At 53.8% G+C, this 16,770-nt stretch overlaps 1 protein-coding gene across 2 annotated transcripts in view; it reads right to left on the reverse strand.

Moving 5' to 3' along the window:
• The window catches only part of Cmip (c-Maf inducing protein), a 200,765-nt gene that overhangs the window by 20,356 nt on the left and 163,639 nt on the right, over window positions 1-16,770 (reverse strand). For both annotated transcript variants that reach the window (XM_052729705.1, XM_052729706.1), the window contains 4 exons: window positions 12,837-12,917; window positions 9,002-9,105; window positions 7,085-7,189; window positions 1,367-1,720 (listed from right to left, as the gene is read on the reverse strand). In XM_052729705.1, coding sequence (XP_052585665.1) covers window positions 1,367-1,720; window positions 7,085-7,189; window positions 9,002-9,105; window positions 12,837-12,917 — 644 coding nt within the window. The remainder of the gene's footprint in view (window positions 1-1,366; window positions 1,721-7,084; window positions 7,190-9,001; window positions 9,106-12,836; window positions 12,918-16,770) is intronic.

The raw sequence follows: 16,770 nt of genomic DNA on the forward strand, positions 1-16,770 counted from the left end.
CATCCCATCCTCACACTATGTCACCAAGGCCTGGCTGTAGGGCTAAACTCAGAGAGGTCATATGACCGAATTATGTCACAGATTAGTAAGTGGCACCCGGGAACATGCACCCAGCTCCGTATGACCTAAATCTGCTTTCCTCTGAACTCGGGAGCCTCTGAACTGCAGGCGATTATTGAGATCCAGGGAGTCTGAGGGCCTGAGGACCACAGATCTAAGAGCCAGCTTGGTTTGAGAAAGAGTTTAGAAACTTGGTCTCACTCTAGTGTGACCCTGCCTGGCTTTATCAGACTATTCCAGGACCAGGCATGGCCCCTGACCCCCGACCCATGCCCTGGAGCTGCAGCAAGCAGGACTTCTAGCTCAGGTGGAACAGGACACTCGTTCAGGAACATTTGTGAAGGAGTGGTGTGACGCCTCTCAGTCCTGCGTGTTCCCAGGAGAAAGGACCCAGACGGCAAGAGGCCAGGGGCCCATGGGAGACAGTCCAAGGCAGCCAGCTCTGGCCTGGAAGGCTGCTGCCACGAGTGTGGCTCAGAGAGGAGCCCATAGCCAAGGGGCTGGGGAGGCTCGGGGTGCCGTGGCCAGGAAAGAAACGAGATTCCTCTGCCTCACGGAAACCTGGATCTGAGCTCCAGTTCTCGGGGCTCTGAACGGATTCTGAATTCCTTTGGCTGTAGGATCAATAAATTGGGTTGTACCCTCCCTTGGCCTCAGTTGAGGGGACACAGAGAGGCTGGCACTCATTTCAGCAGGCCCCTTAGTGCTCTCAAGGACAACAGCAAGAAGGGACAGGTGATGGCTGCCTCCATATTCTCCCTCAACCACAGGAGCCCATGGTCTAACCGTGCATAGCCACACACGTGTGCACACATTCAGCTTTAGACACCACAGTACCCCTCCGGGAACACAAAATACCCCAACGTGCCCCCACCCCATCCCCATTCTGGTTGACGAGTCAGGTGGCTGGAAACTCACCTCTACCCTCTGAATCCTAACACAACTCAGTGTGACTAAGACTGAGAATAAACAAATGCTAAATGGCTGGTGACACCACAGGGTGCTGGAGGTCCCCTCCCCCACTCACAGGCATACTTGTTTGTTTGTTTGTTTGTTTTTGAGACAGGGTCCTGCTCAGTAGCTCATGCTGACCTGGTACTCACTATATAACTAACCCAAGCTGCCCTTAAACTTGCAGCCATCCTCCTCCTGCCTTAGCCTTGGGACACACTTGCCTCTGCACACCTAACTCGAGTGTGCATACACACAGGCTCCTCAGTCACACCCACCCCTGTAGGACTCAGGCTGGCAGCAGGACTGGCCTCCCAACCCCTGCCCTCCTCGTAGCGAGTTCCAGGGTACTCACAGCAGCTTGAGGATCTCCACGTGGCAGCCGAGTGTGCGGCCGGCCTGGGGGCCCAGCTCGATGCTCATGGTGCCGCAGGCTGGGCTCACCATGAGGCAGTCGATGAGGTTCGGCTCACTGTCGTTGCCCGTGCTGGCCGTCAGTGCCGGCTTGGCAGTGCTGGTGCGCTCCACCTCCACGTGGACCTCGCTGGAGGCCACGACCACCGACTTGAGCCGTGGCTCAGACAGCGTGGCTTCCTGAGACACCAGGTCTGGGCTGGGGTGCAGCAGGCGCAGAGGTAAGGTGGGCTTCCGGTCACAGGGCTGCTGGCAGCCGTTCCGAATCTCCTTCAGACTGGGGGAGTTGTCGCGGCTGGAGAGGGGGAAGAAAAACAGCAAGTGTGGGCAGGGGGTCAGCCTTGGCAACCAGAATGCCCAGCACTGAGCAGAGATTAATAAATCTCTACACTTGGGATGCTGAGGCAGGAAGATGCCTCAAAGTTTAAGGCTAGCCTGGGCTAAAGAAAGAGTGAGTCCCGGTCTCAGAAATGGAAACTGAAAACAAAAGGCCACCGGAGGCCCAGATTTCCTGAGCATTCATGCATCAGCTCTGGGGAGCTGAGGGTTCCCCTAACATCCCTGTAACGGGGCCACAAGGAAGTGGAGCTGTGAGGAAGTCCATTAGGAACCAAGAAGTGGAGTCCCGGCTTGGGGTGTACCAGTCTGCCTGTCTCCTTAACCCACCACAGCTTAGCACAGCGGGCACTCAACCACACCTGCTGAACAAGTGAACATTCCCCTCTGTGACAGCCACTTAGTACATGTCCACCTCCTGAACCAACGCCACCCCTCGCTGTGACAGCCACTGAGTACATGTCCACCTCCTGAACCAACGCCACCCCTCGCTGTGACAGCCACTGAGTACATGTCCACCTCCTGAACCAACGCCACCCCTCGCTGTGACAGCCACTGAGTACATGTACACCTCCTGAACCAACGCCACCCCTCGCTGTGACAGCCACTGAGTACTGGTGCACCCGTACCAACGCCACCCCTCGCTGTGACAGCCACTGAGTACTGGTGCACCTGAACCAACGCCACCCCTCGCTGTGACAGCCACTGAGTACTGGTGCACCTGAACCAACGCCACCCCTCGCTGTGACAGCCACTGAGTACATGTACACCTCCTGAACCAACGCCACCCCTCGCTGTGACAGCCACTGAGTACTGGTGCACCTGAACCAACGCCACCCCTCGCTGTGACAGCCACTGAGTACTGGTACACCTGAACCAACGCCACCCCTCGCTGTGACAGCCACTGAGTACTGGTGCACCTGAACCAACGCCACCCCTCGCTGTGACAGCCACTGAGTACTGGTGCACCCGTACCAACGCCACCCCTCGCTGTGACAGCCACTGAGTACTGGTGCACCTGAACCAACGCCACCCCTCGCTGTGACAGCCACTCAGTACAGCCACTTAGTACGGGTGCACCCGTACCAACACCAGCCCTCGCTGCGACAGTCACTGCGACCTTCCCCTGAACCAGGGAACTTCTGAAACACCCCCACATTCAAGGAGCTCAGCCCTAGGGAGGCCTGATACAAGCAAATGTCAGGGCTTCCACATGACTGAGCACAGCACCGGGGATGGCTACAAACAGTTGCTCACTGGACGGGCAAGATGGTTCAGCCGGGAGGGGGGCTTGTACCTAAGCCTGACAACCCGAGTTTGAGCCTTACTTAGGCCCTACATGGTGAAAGGTCAGAATGACTCTTTTAAGTCATTCTCTGGCCACACAAGCCTTCCCACAATAAAAAATAAATAAGCAAATAAATAATCAAATGCAAAAAAGAAAAATAAAGCACTTACAAAAAAGAAATAAAGAAAAAGGAAGAGCTACTTTTCTTGCTTAGGTCCCTCTCGAACCTGTCACACGTGTGCTGTGTTCCCAAAGAGAAGCAAGCACGTGCTCTGGTGTACAGGACTCGGCCTCGCACTGGCGTTCCACGTGGCAGCTCCGGGGCCATGTGCAGAACTTGAGAACAGGCTCAGGCAAGGCCTGAATCCATTTTGCACCTGCCGTGAGCCAGGGCTGAGCGCAGCCCACTGAGGGCGCTCAATAAACACATTCTGGCTTTGCTGGGGGAAAGCAATCACTGGCTTCTCTAAACCTGTGAACTCCACAGTGGGCGGAAGCCACATGTTGTCTGTGAGGTGGGGCCTGTGGATCTCCGTGGGCTCAGACCTCATTTGCTCCCCCCTGCCCCCCGCCTCGTGCTCAGCACTCCAGCTCCCTCTGTTTGCCTCTGCTGGGGTCGAGGAGTGGATTTTTCAAGGCCTCTTGGCTCTGTGCGGTGATTTTCCAGACAGCCACGCTAACCTGGGTCAGGCTGTCTGTTCTTTCGAGTGTGGGAACATCGTGTGCTCACCGGGAGTGGAGCAGAGGCCTGGAGGACACTGGGAGGGACTGGCCAATGGGCCAAAAGGAAACAACTTGGCAGAACCAGGCCTAGAGGAGGGGGGAGTCATGCCAGCAGCTGGGACCCCCCAACTCTCGAGGGCTCCCAGAGGCTCAGCTGGACCCCACTGGGAGCCAAGGCCAGCCTGTGTGGGAGGAAGGACAACCTATCGTATCATCCCCCTCACGCCTTCGTTGTGACAGTCCCTCATGACTGAGGCCCTGCAGTCTATCTCTCTCTCACCCAGCAGCGGTAGGGGGGGGTAGTGCTGGAAGAGCAATCCCATGACATCCCTCCTCTACTTAAACCTTCTGTTGACTCACCCATGTTCTCAGAAAACGTAACCCAGGCCAGCCTCCTCTTAAGTGTGGCCTCTGGCTCAGCATCTGCCGCCTGTCAGTGGCAAACTTTGGGCCCCGCACCCACACGCCGAACCTCAATTTTTCGTTCATGTTATTAGTGTGTGTATGAGTGTGTGTGGTGTAGTGCGGGTATGTCTGTTTGCATGTGTGTGGGTGCCATGTATGTGTGGGTACGTGTAGTGGCCAGAGGTCGATGCGGGGTGTCTCCCTTGACTGAAGTAGAGTCAGTTTCTCATTGGAACCCAGAACTTGCCGATTTCCCTAGCCGAGCTAGCCAGCTTGCTCTGGGGATCCATCACATTGCTAGGGATTACAAGTGGCTGCCACGCCCACTCATAAAAGCTTCTTCTCTGTGGGCTCTGGGGATCTGAACTCTGGCCCTCACACTTGGACAGCCAGCACTTTTATTTGCTGAGTGAGCTCCACCTGCTATCAACACCATCTCAGGGGAGTCCCTTCATCTTCAGCTTCTCTGTCACTGGTCTTAGACACACCAAGACCAGGGGCTCCTCCTCTGCAGGGACCCTCTGTCTATGAGTAGACCATGGGCCATTTAAGCAAGCAGGCTCCCGAATCCCCGCCCCCCCCCCAAAAGTCTGCCCGTAATTTCAGCAGGCTGAGTGGCTCTGCAGCAGGTGTTCAGGACTGCGGATGGAAAAATGCTGTGATGGCCGGCAAGCCCTGGCACCACTAGGCCTTTGCATATGCCGTTCCCTCTGCCTGGATGCTCCTCTTCCTGTTTCTTGCCTCTCTACCAGTCTGGAGGTCTTGTCTTCAATAGCACCTCCCTAAAGGATCCTCCTGGCAAGAGTTCTTAGCTCTGGCCAGCAGAGTCCAAACAAACACTACCAAGACCACGCCAATTAATCCACAATGGCGGTGGGGGCCTGGGTATCCTCTCCTCCTTTCTCTTTTCTAAGCTGTACAGACCCTGTCTTGTGCTGGCAAAAGACTAACAGCCACTTCTCCAGGACGAAGGTGCCCCGATCTGCAGCATCGGCCGACTGCCCTGGTGTAAATCCCACCTCACACGATCCCTGGCTGCCGAGGTGACGTCACCACCAACGGTGGGATGGGAAGGGATGTACAGCCCAAGGCAAACTGGAGCTGGTATTCTTTTTTTTTTTCTCGAGACAGGGTTTCTCTGTGTAGTTTCGGTGTCTGTCCTGGATCTCGCTCTGTAGACCAGGCTGGCCTCGAACTCACAGAGATCTGCCAGGCTCTGCCTCCTAAGTGCTGGGATTAAAGGCGTGCGCCACCACCACCGCCCAGCTGGGAGCTGGTATTCTTATGAGAAGGGGCAGCCATGGCCTTTGAGCTGACCCCTGGGATCTGGCCACCCTTTCCAAAACAAGGAAATGGTTTATTATTGCCTGAGGTCTCCTCTCAGGCAATAATATATCAGGACCAGAACCAAGAACAACAGTCCTCTGCTCTCGTGCCCTGCTACCTATTTGTCACAGCCCCTTTCCTGTCCACTGCCTGTTAGTTTTAGAAGCTCCATTTGTCCAAGTCCAGTGACCCCAAAGGCACTAGAGCTTTCTGTTGAGAGAACACTTCAGTACATGCTGCCCGTCCCCCCAACCCCCCACCCCTGCTCTAACGGTGCCTAGACAGTGGGGGCCCCTTGGAGTTGTGCTGACTCGGCTGAAAAACTGGGTAGCTGCAGCAGACTCCACAATGTCCTGCGTATCAGCCTCTGATGACCTAGAAGTCTACTGTAGAAAGCTGCTCACAGATCAATGGCACCTGTGGCCCTCTGTCACCCCTAAAGAGCCTCATCCAGGACAAACGGGGTCTGTACCAAAACTGGGGCGAGGGATGAGAGACACAACAAATGTGCCATACCCAGTCTCCTGAGTCAGGGGTCCCAGCTGGGGGACACAGCGGCTGTCCATAGTAGTCACATGCTCTACCTAAATCCTAGGCTCTAACTCTTCCCGGAGCTCCTCTCCCAGACAAGCACCCCCAGGAACCCCCTTCTGGCTCCCTCACTACCCAGTTTTACCATGTGCATGCCTGTCTCCCCACTAGACAGGTTCTGGCGTAGTCAGAGATCTAGGTGTGTCCCTCAAGAACACTGACCCCAGGAGAGGAAATGTTCACAGGCACAGTGCAGTCACTTCTTAGCACGCCAAAAAATGCACTATTCTGCAGCAGGCTCTTGTGAAAAAAGTGTGCAGACTACACACCAAGCCCCGAGTTCCCAAACGGCAAGGCTGGGACACACCTTAATGCTCCCTCCCCTATGTACACACAAGTGCACACTCCACACATGCATCTGTTTCTCTCTTTTTTAAAGTTTTTTTTGTTTTGTTTTTGTGGTTTTTTTTGTTTCTTTGTTTTTTTTTCTGAGACAGGGTTTCTCTGTAGCTTTGGAGCCTGTCCTGGATCTCACTCTGTAGACCACGCTGGCCTCGAACTCACAGAAATCCGCCTGGCTCTGCCTCCCGAGTGCTGGGATTACAGGCGTGCGCCACCGCCGCCCGGCCCTGTTTCTCTTTTTTTGAGACAGGTTCTCACTATGTATCCTTAAACCTGTAATCCTCCTGCCTCAGCCTCCAGAGTGCTAAAATGACAAGTGTTTACCACAATGCCTAGAGTGTCACACGCACCTCCACCCCACTCCCTCAGGGTGTCACCCTGCCCCATGGTGAGTGCCCTTCAGCAGAGGATACCAGTAACTGGAGCCCAGGTGCCTTGCAGCTGCTGACACCTTCTCAGCCCTACCCCAGGGCGGGGTCCACACAAACGGGGCCGAGGCATTTGGCAAACAGCATGAGGTCAAGGCAGCAACAGCCACGCCACGCCTTCCCACCAGAGGGGTGACAAGCCACCCTCCTGGGCAACACATGCCCAGGACAAGGTGGCACTGTGCCCCCACCCAGACCCACCCACCACAGTAGCACTGACCTGTTGATGAACTCCTCGTAGCAGGAGTAGATGGCAGCCAGGCACACAGCCACAAGGTTGGGTAGGACCCGGGGATGTGGGCAGTGCCCTGTGGGGCCATGCATGCTGGAAGAGAGCAGAGGGAAGGTGACGAGGCTGTGGAGCAGCTGTTAGCCTGAGGTGGAGTTGAGGTGCTGAGGTACTGCCCAGGCGTGAGACCACCTACTCTGCCAGCCCTGTTGAGGACAGGTGGGGAGCCTGTGCCATGTGGCTGGTGACTCGGGCAGAGCTGGGGTGTCAGTTGAGTGGCCTGGCCAGCTGCTTAGAATCTCTCCCTACACCTTGAGCTGTGTGAAGAGAGACAGCCCCTCCTCCATGGTGACAGAGGATCAAACTTCACTTGCAGAAGGATGCAGCATATGGTGGCTCTATCCCAGGACAGTCCCATTTGTACAGGTGTTTCTGGAATGACTATTCATGATACAATTTTACTCTCAAAGTGTGCTTTGTAAAAAAAAGTCATGCAGCCAGGCAGTGGTGGCGCATGAATTTAATCCCAGCACTCGGGAGGCAGAGGCAGGTAGATCTCTGTGAGTTTGAGGCCAGTCTGGTCTACAGAGAGAGTTCCAGGACAGCCAAGGCTGTTATACAGAGAAACCCCGCCACAAAAAACAACCACCCCAAAACAATGACAACGACAACAACAACAAAAAACCACCCCACGTCATTCAGGTCACCTTAGCTGAGCACGGCCCCTCCAACATCACTGAGTTCATAATACATGTTACCGTCTATTGTCTGTTATGGGGGTCTCTGTGACATGGCCTTTATCTGTAAAATGGGCTGGCCTGTGTGCTCAGGATGACGTATGCAACCTCTCTAGGAAACTGTCATCACAGCTGTCACTGAGACAGGCCTGCCCTGTCCCTTTAGAGGGGACCCTGTTAATAGCAGGCCCCGCAGAAGAACAACCTGCTTGAGTGTGGGAATACACTGTGAAACTGCAGTGGGCACAGGCCACAACCCCCAGTTTCATCACTGGATCAATAGGCTCTTGTTCTTTCTTTCTTCTTTTGCAAACAGGGTCTCTTGTAGCACCTGCTGGATTTGAACTTGCTATGTAGCCAAAGCTGGCTCTGGACTTCTGGACCTCTGATCCTCCTGCCTCCACTTACCAAGTGCTGGAACCACAGACTTCAAGTATGTTAGGCAATCTGCCTACTGGGCCACACTCCCAGCACCCAGGTTTTCTTAAAACACAGGACAGCTGGGCGGTGGTGGCGCACGCCCTTAATCCCAGCACTTGGGAAGCAGAGCCAGGCGGATCTCTGTGAGTTCGAGGCCAGCCTGAGCTACAAAGTTCCAGGAAAAGTGCCAAAACTACACAGAGAAACCCTGTCTCAAAAAACTGAAAAAAAAAAAAACAACAAAAAAAAAACAACCACAGGACAACTTAGTACATTTCAGCTCACTGGGATTGTCACTGAATACCATGGGTATTGGGGACCTCATTTCATAGACGGGGAAACTGAGGCATGAGAACTTTTTTAAAGGAAACCTCACAGAGTACAGGCCAAGGTGAGAAGGCAGTGCTGTTCTTGTCCCTGGTCCTTGTTCACAGCTCCCCCTGCCCCCGGGCAAGGGGGGGCGGGACGGGGACAGACAGAGACAAGAACATGATTCAGGAGATCTCCTCCAGGAGGCTAAGGGCTTTCCTCATGTGGTATTTATTTGCGCAACAACCTCCCAGGATCACAGAGGCAGAGTGACAGGCTCATTGTCACACAACAAGCAAGTATCTGGGACCATGCAGGGCTGGGAGAGTCCAATGAAGTGCCTCCTACAAGGCGAGACAGTTCTTCCCAATGTATCATAAGCCAGGTCGTCTGGGACAGGGAGAGACGGGGAAGAGAAGGTGGGTGGGTGGGTGAGACACACCTTTGAATGAACTTCTTTACCACCTCCATGCCTGCATTGAGCTCATTCAGGGCGAGGATGTACTCCTGGGTGAAGAGCCTCAGCCTTGGGCACTTCCCGAAGTCCTGCAGGGACAGCAAAGGCAGAATTACTGAGGCACAGCCAGCAGGAGATGGGAAAGGGAGACAATCACACTTGCACTCCCATGGTCAGGAGGGGTCCTGGTGCATGCTGCATGTTCCCACCCCATGGCTCTGCTGGGCAGGCAGAGGTCATCAAGTCCAGGTCTATCCTCCACAGGTTCTTGAGTGGCAGACGTCCTGCCTGGCCTCTGGTTGCCCTGGGAAACTGCAAGTTCTTTTGAGGTAGCCACCTGAACCTCTGAGCTGGTGTCCGAAGCACTGGGCAGTCAGAGAGACTCCAATATAGATTAATAGTGAGAAGCGATAGTCATCTCCTGGGGCTGGGAATAGAAGGTGGCTCTGGGGGAGTGTAGCTCCACATACCCTATCACAGGCAGTGAGGAGACACCAGCTTCCTCCTGAGTGGAGGTGTGATAGGGGAAGCTGGCTTCAGAGTGGGGATGAGTCCAGGCACAGTCCCTCAGGGGCTTCCCAGACAACCCTGGTGTCCAGAGCAAAGAGCGTCTGAAGACCACAACCTTCATAGGCACAGAGAGAGCCAGGGATGATGGCACACGCCTAGGATCCTAGCTCTTGAGAGGCAGGAAGTTCCTGAGTCTGAGACCAGCCTGGGCCACAGTGAGACCACAGTAAGGACTATGCACAAACGAGGATGCGCTTGTGGTGACCGGGAGCTGGAAGGAGATGTGGGTGTTAGGCGTGGGCGCGCAGGAGGCAGCCAGTGTGCAAGAACACAGCCAGGGAAGGGCAGTGTGGTTGCGTCACTGAAGGAGGGGGAGGGGGGAGGCTGCAGTGATGAGGAGGAAGATGGGCACTTAAAAAAAGGCAGTGCTCCCACCCTGGGGGACAGCTGCATCTAGAGCCACAGGCGTCCATCTGCGACTGCACTTGAGGCTGCTTAATTACGGGCCCTGGCCAAGGACAAAGGGATTCTTCCTTCTCTAGCTGAGCGGCACAATGTGAGGGTGACATCAGCAGGTGTGGGCAGAGCAAGCCCGACCAGGAGGTACAAGCCAAGTACCTGGAGTGGCCCAGGGGCTTGGTGAGTCCTGGATTTGTCTAGAGAATTGGATAATGAAGGAAGAGGGCGGCACTTTTGGGAAAAGCCTTTCAGGCCTTACTGTCCGTCTGTGCTCTGTCCCATGCTCAGCTAGGGACGGGATGGTGAGGTTGACAGGTACCAGCCCACACCGCTCTGCCACAGGTGTATAGCCTGGTCAGTGAGAGGAAGACACACACACTCTTGCGCCAGCTCTGGGAAAAATGATGTATTTGGCCAGCAAGATGCCTCATGGGTGACACTTGGTGTCACCCAACTCATCCTCCCCTGCTCAATGGGACCTACTGAAAAAAAAAATCAACTTGTAGGCTCAGGAGTTGAGCCCTGGATTCAATCCCCAGCACAGGAGTAGGGGTGTAGCTTTCCTTACAGCGTGCTCTTTAAGGTCATTTGTTTACACAGGGAAAGAACAGAACCCAGGGAGGGGCTTAAGAATTGTGCACCCACACACACTCATGCACACACACGCACGTGTGCAGACTGTGGGCATGCACACATACAACATTGAGCTAGGAATGGAGTCCTGCAGGGAGACTTTGAGATACTTTATCTTGCCTTCTTATTGAATAAGGTGCCCGTGGTGCTTCATTCTCTTACAAAAGGTGACAGAAAAGCTGTGTGGCCTCAGCCTGTCAAGCCAATCTGGGCCATCCTGAAGGGCCCTGTGGAATGGGGGTGGGGGAATCCACCTCTAGCCACTCCATCTCTAGGATTACAGGAGTCTACAGACACTGCTTCCCTGAGGTCATGGGACTCCAAGCCACAGCTCCACAGCTCCTGCTCTTCCCTAGGTTCCTGTCTGTGCTTCCTGTCAACCTGTGTACAGCCAAGATGCACCAAGAGTCAAGTGTGGCCCAAATACTTAATGTACCCAATGCCTGTGGTGGCTGAGGAGGCATCCCTCAAAGGCCAGGCCAGCAGACGATGTAAATTATGCATTTGCCCTGGAGTTATTTCTTGTTTGTACTGAAAACATTATCCCATGGCCACTCCTGAAAGCCCATGAGATGAACCAAGTACAAGGCTAACAGCACATGGCTGAGTCCTTGGAGGCCAGACTGGTGACTTTATCCCTTTAAGCCCCCTGCCCCAAAGAACCCTTATGAAATGTTAATTGACTATCAATGAAACCCCAGAATTGCTTATGTCCAAAGCTAGCAGGCAGGATCTATTCATGGTTCCAACACAGTTTCCAAGTTGCTCCTACTACCTGGAGCACTGAGTGGGAAAACTCTCACTGATGCTGCAAGTGTGCTGCACTTGATTAGTGATGTCTGCCATGAGTACAGAAGGTGGGGTAGTGCAACTGTCAAGTACTCTCACTCCCGACTGGGGAAGGGGCTGGGTTATACACCCCGCCCCCAGGGCTTTTCATGTGCCCAGACAACCTTAAAAGAACAAGCCAGCTGATGGCTGGCTCAGGACCACTCGAGGTGTCCCGGCCTTAGATGCCCACTCCCCATATCATGCACACTCATGCTGACATAGACCCTGGTGACCCTGCCCAGTCTTTCTGGTCCCAGATGTCTGTGTACATAATGTCAGAGAGCTGTCACTGAGTTAATGTCACCACACTGCTTGGCTCCGAAAAGGTGCCCCATAAATCTCCAGGAATACATGTTTGTTATTCTTAGGCCTTGTCTGTGTTGTAGGCCCGTGGTCAGCCAGCAGGTCTTGTTCGTTAAGTCTCAGTTGCCCTACACGTAGTACTGAGAAAATATTTGCCATTCTCACACTCAGTGCCACACACGTTGAATGCCGGGTCCTTAAAGGGGACAATTAAGTTCTGCCTTTATGTTTTCAAAAATGAACTAATCTCTACTCTGTTTAGATTTCCATCGCTTCCCCCTAATGTGTATGCCCCTGCCACCTCTGCTTTGGAGACAGAGACTCATGTAGAACAAGCTGGCCTTAAATTCATAACGTAGTTGAGAATGACCTTGAACTGGCTTGCCTGCCTCCACCTCCCCAGGACTAGGATTATAGGGGGACATCACCACACTTGACTTATGAGGTGCTGGAGATAGAACCCAGGGCCTCATGCATGCTGGGCAAATAGTCTACTAACTGAACATCTCCAGCCCTCACAATGTCCTTTGTCTGTTTTGGGGTCCCATCCGGGACTGCACATGACATTCAGTTGTCATGGGTCCTTCCTCTGGCCTGGGCACCTGCTCAAACTTTTCCTGATTTTAATGATCTGGGCAGATACTTTGTTTCCTAAGATTGTGCTGGGGTGACAGGCTACGGGGAGGGGAGGGGAGTCCTCAGGGTGAGGGTCCTGCAGTCACCACTGTGATGTTGATATTTATGCCCAGCTGAGGCCACATGTGCTAGGCTTTTCCCATTGACGCTGCTCTCGCCCCTCCACACATGCCCTTCAGAAGGATGTGCTCAGTGCATCCTTCAAGAGTGAGGAGTCCCCCTCCACATCCCGGAGAGCAGAGTACTGCCTATGTCCCACAGTGGGGACCGCTCTGCCTGGAAGCCACGCCCCCAGCCACAGCATCTATTCTCACCTACTGGAAAAAAAGGTTTCTCTGCCTGCTTGAGTGAAGGACAACACAGTCCTGGAGGACAGGCTGCACCAAGCTGTAGCTCCTGAAACAGCCACTGGCCACGCCCGCCCACCCAAGGCTGTCTGGGCACTCACCATGTTATGCTTAAGGATCCTCTGAACCACCGGTGTGAACACCTCGATGACCACCATGGACCGGGGCCGCTCTCTGCAGTGCTGGGAGGGAGAGGGACAGAGTCAGTGCAGGATGGGGGAGCCCCACCCACAGCCCGCTGCTTCCAGAGGCCAGAGGATGTTACCAAGCCCAACAAGGAGATAGTTTCCCCGGCTGAACGTTGCTGCAGCTTATTTAAGAAGACCGAATGCTTTAGAGCAGGCTTAGGCTCACAGGAAAACTGCAAAGTGGAGGTGTGTCATAGTCTCCCATCGGTCAGCTGCTCACAGTACCAGGTGATTAGCCTGTGACATGCCAGTGCATGTCCCAGGGTCTTTAGTCCAGTCTACACTAGGGTGGCCTCTGGGTGCACATTCTAAGGATCTGGACCCAAGGCCAGAGATACGCACCACCCTGACACTGGTATATAGTAGTATTGCCTTGAACTCTGTTTGCCTAGCGCCCTGCCTTTCCTCCAGCCTTTACAACCACTGAACTCTGAACCTCCCTAGCAGCCTGCCCCTCCCAGAGCCATATGCACAAGTTAATAGGCCCTGTCTGAAATATGGAGACCTAAAGAGTAGAAGATTCTTTTTTTTATGTAGAGCCTGAAGGTAATTTTATGCCATGTTTTTAGTGCACCGATTTTGACAGTTTCCTGTGGAGCATCGTGGATTTCAGATTTGGGAACTATAGATGCTTAACTCATAGCTGAAATCACAAAGGCATGCAGCCTGTGCAGTATGGTGTCCCCAAGTGGTAACACTCATGGATGTGAGGCTAGTGTTCCCTGCTGGCTATTTGAGGCTTCACTGTTCTTTTCTCCCTTCCTTTTTTTTTTGGTTTTTGGAGCCTGTCCTGGAACTCGCTCTGTAGACCAGGCTGGCCTCGAACTCACAGAGATCCACTTGCCTCTGCCTCCTGAGTGCTGGAATTAAAGGCGTGCACCACCACCACCCGGCCTCCCATCCTTTTTTGAGACAAGGTCTCACTAAGTAGTTCAGGCTGTCCTCCTACCTCAGTCTCCCCACTGCTAGGATTACAGGTATGCACCACCACACCTGGCTGCTCATTTCTTTGCAGTGCTAAGAGTCCCATGATGGAGCCTGGGGAGATGATTCAGTGGAGCACTTGCTGGGTTCCACCCCCAGAACCCAGGCAGGAGGCAGGAGAGACAGCTCCATGGTTAAGAGGGAACTAGGTTAGGAAGGCTAAGCTGTTAAAGATGGGAATCTGGTTCCCAGTACCCACACTGGGCAGTTCACAGCCACCTGTAACTCCAGCTCCGGGGAATCTGGTGCCCTCTTCTGGCCTCCAAGGGAACCCACATAAATGTAACATGTGACATACATTTACACAGACATAAAAGAGAAAAGCAACATGCTTGTAATCCCAGCACCCAGGAGGCAGAGACAGGAGGGGGCTCACTGGCCAGCCAGCCTAGCCAATTGGCAAGCCCCACCTCAGTGAAGAAACTGTTGTCAAAATACAAAATCTGCCTGAGGAAAGGCACCTGAGGTTGTCCTCTGACTTTTGCATGCATGTGCATACACGTGCACACGCATTCACTGATCCCACTGCATAGACAGACCACAGGTAATATCCATTCACTTACTGAGGAACACTTTTGGTTACTTCAAAGTTCTGACAACTGACTAAACCTGCCATACACATCTATGGGTGGTCTTAGGTTTCTAACTCAACTAGGTGAAAACCCACAGAGCATCGTGCTTTTCCTTTATGAGAATAAGGGGAAAAAAATGGACAGGACATAGGATCTTTTGTTGCTCTTAGGATCCTTTCGGGTGGGTCTGTTCTGCCTCAAATCACATTCCTTATGTAAGGCCCAGCAGGCTTGTCTGATGAGCTGACGAACATTCTGCATGTGGGGTGGCCTCTGGCTTTTCAGTGGCTGCTGTCAATATCTTGCAGGAGTCCACAGGCCAAGGTTGGCTCCTCCTTCCTCATCATCATGGAGTCCCTCACACTGGCATTTTTTTTTTTTTTTTTAAGACAGGTTCTCACATAGACCAGGCTGGCCTGGAATTTACTGTGCAGCCAAAGATGACTCTGACACCGATTCTCCTATCTTCCATCTCTTGAGTGCTGGGAAATTACAGGTGTGAGTCATCACACCCAGTTTTATGCAGGGGTAGGATCAAATGCAAGGCTTGGGGTCTGTGCTAGGTAAGTGCTCTATCGCTAAGCCACACCCTCCATCCCCTGGTGCCTTGCTTTTGAAGAGAAGGACTTCTGCTGAGCAGACAAGCTCCCTTACTCCACTGATCTTACCCGACTGATCTGCTGTACATATGAGCCCCTGAGAGCTCCGGAGGAGTTCCATCTGCAACTCTTACTGAGGCCAATGGACCTGGGAGGAAGGGCCCAGGGCTTTTCTGGGAAATCCGGCCAGCAAAATTTCCTCAGACCTTTGTGTTTGAGGCCTGGATGTCCAGCAGGAAGCACTGTCTGGAGACTCCTCAGAGACTCTCAGAAAGGACCTGGGGGCTGGAGGGGAGGGCTTTGTAGCAATAAAGCTCCTCTCCCTGGACTTAGCCTGAAGCCCCAAGGCACTGGCCAGATCCTCGCCTCTTCCAGCAGGGACTGCCCAACGTCCATTTTCTCCTACTTTACTTCCCGCTAGCAGGAACCCCAGGGAAAAGACTTACTTTGGGGGTCTGGTGAGGTTGCTCAGCAGGTGGGGGGTTTGTCACCAAGCCTGACAACCTGAGTTTGATCCCCAAAATCCACAAGGTGAAAAGAGAGCACTGACTCCCAACAACAAGTTATCCCGTGACCTCCACACACTCACCATGGCACATGTGTGCACCAACACATAGAATAAGTAAATGCCAAAGGCCTGGGCTCTTTTACTCCATCTGCCTAGGAGCCGACAATGAATGTTGGAGCAGAGGCCTCTCTCCTGTGTGGGCTTGCCATGCTGATGGATGCTCGCTGGCTTGGACCAGAGAGAGGGCCCACTGCCTATACCGTATGAAGAAGGGGCTTCTGTGCTGGGTCCTGAACTGCCCCCCCCCCCCCCGGATGCCATGGGCTGGTCAATGAGTGAGTCACTGGGAAAGGTCTCCTTATAGGATGAAGCAGAGCCAAAGAGAACACAGTCTCGTCCCCTTTTCCAAGCCCCACCCCCAGCACTCTGAGGCCGGCCATCCAGGGGACAGAAAAACTAGGGTTTCCGCCCAGGACCCTGTTCCTGCTTCACACGCTTATTCCATGATGAGCACAGCTGACAGGCTCCCAACGGGCAGCATGGGGCTGCAGAAGGGGGCAGGGCCCCCACATGGTGCTTAAGGGAACCACAGAGTGAGGACAAAGGAGGTCAGTCTGCAGGGCTGTGACAATGCAGTGCTTGGGAGATGAAAGAGGCAAGCATGTGTCGTTCCAAGGATATCAAGTTATTACAGTAAACACACACACACACACACACACACACACACACACACACACACACACGAGAGAGAGAGAGAGAGAGAGAGAGAGAGAGAGAGAGAGAGAGAGAGAGAGAGAACAAAGGACAGACAGATTTGTGTACCAGCCCAGCCCCTCCAGGCTGTGAGCTGTTGTTCTGGGAAGGCCCTGTCCCCTGGTGTGGCTGGCTATGCTGCATACAAACTGCTGTGAGGTTGGCATCAGGTCCCTGGGCATGTTGCCCTGCTCTGTGGCTCCTCCAAGCTGACCTGGCACATGCTGCCAGTTTCCCTTGTCCAGGGAAAGCCCTGCAGCCGGGCCCCTACCCTGGGCCAGCCAGTGCTCAGAGGAGCCTCAGCTAAGAATAACCCAGCTCTGACGTCAGGAATCCAGAAGACTGGCTGCAAGCTGCCTCCCAAGACAGCCAGGAATAGTCCACAGAAAAGCCAGACGCCCGGTTCTTCCTTAGCCTGTCTGTCAATCAAG

This window comes from Peromyscus californicus, unplaced genomic scaffold, assembly GCF_007827085.1.
Source record: "Peromyscus californicus insignis strain IS unplaced genomic scaffold, ASM782708v3 Scaffold_8__1_contigs__length_139910024, whole genome shotgun sequence".
In the NCBI taxonomy this organism is placed as follows: Eukaryota; Metazoa; Chordata; class Mammalia; order Rodentia; family Cricetidae; genus Peromyscus; species Peromyscus californicus.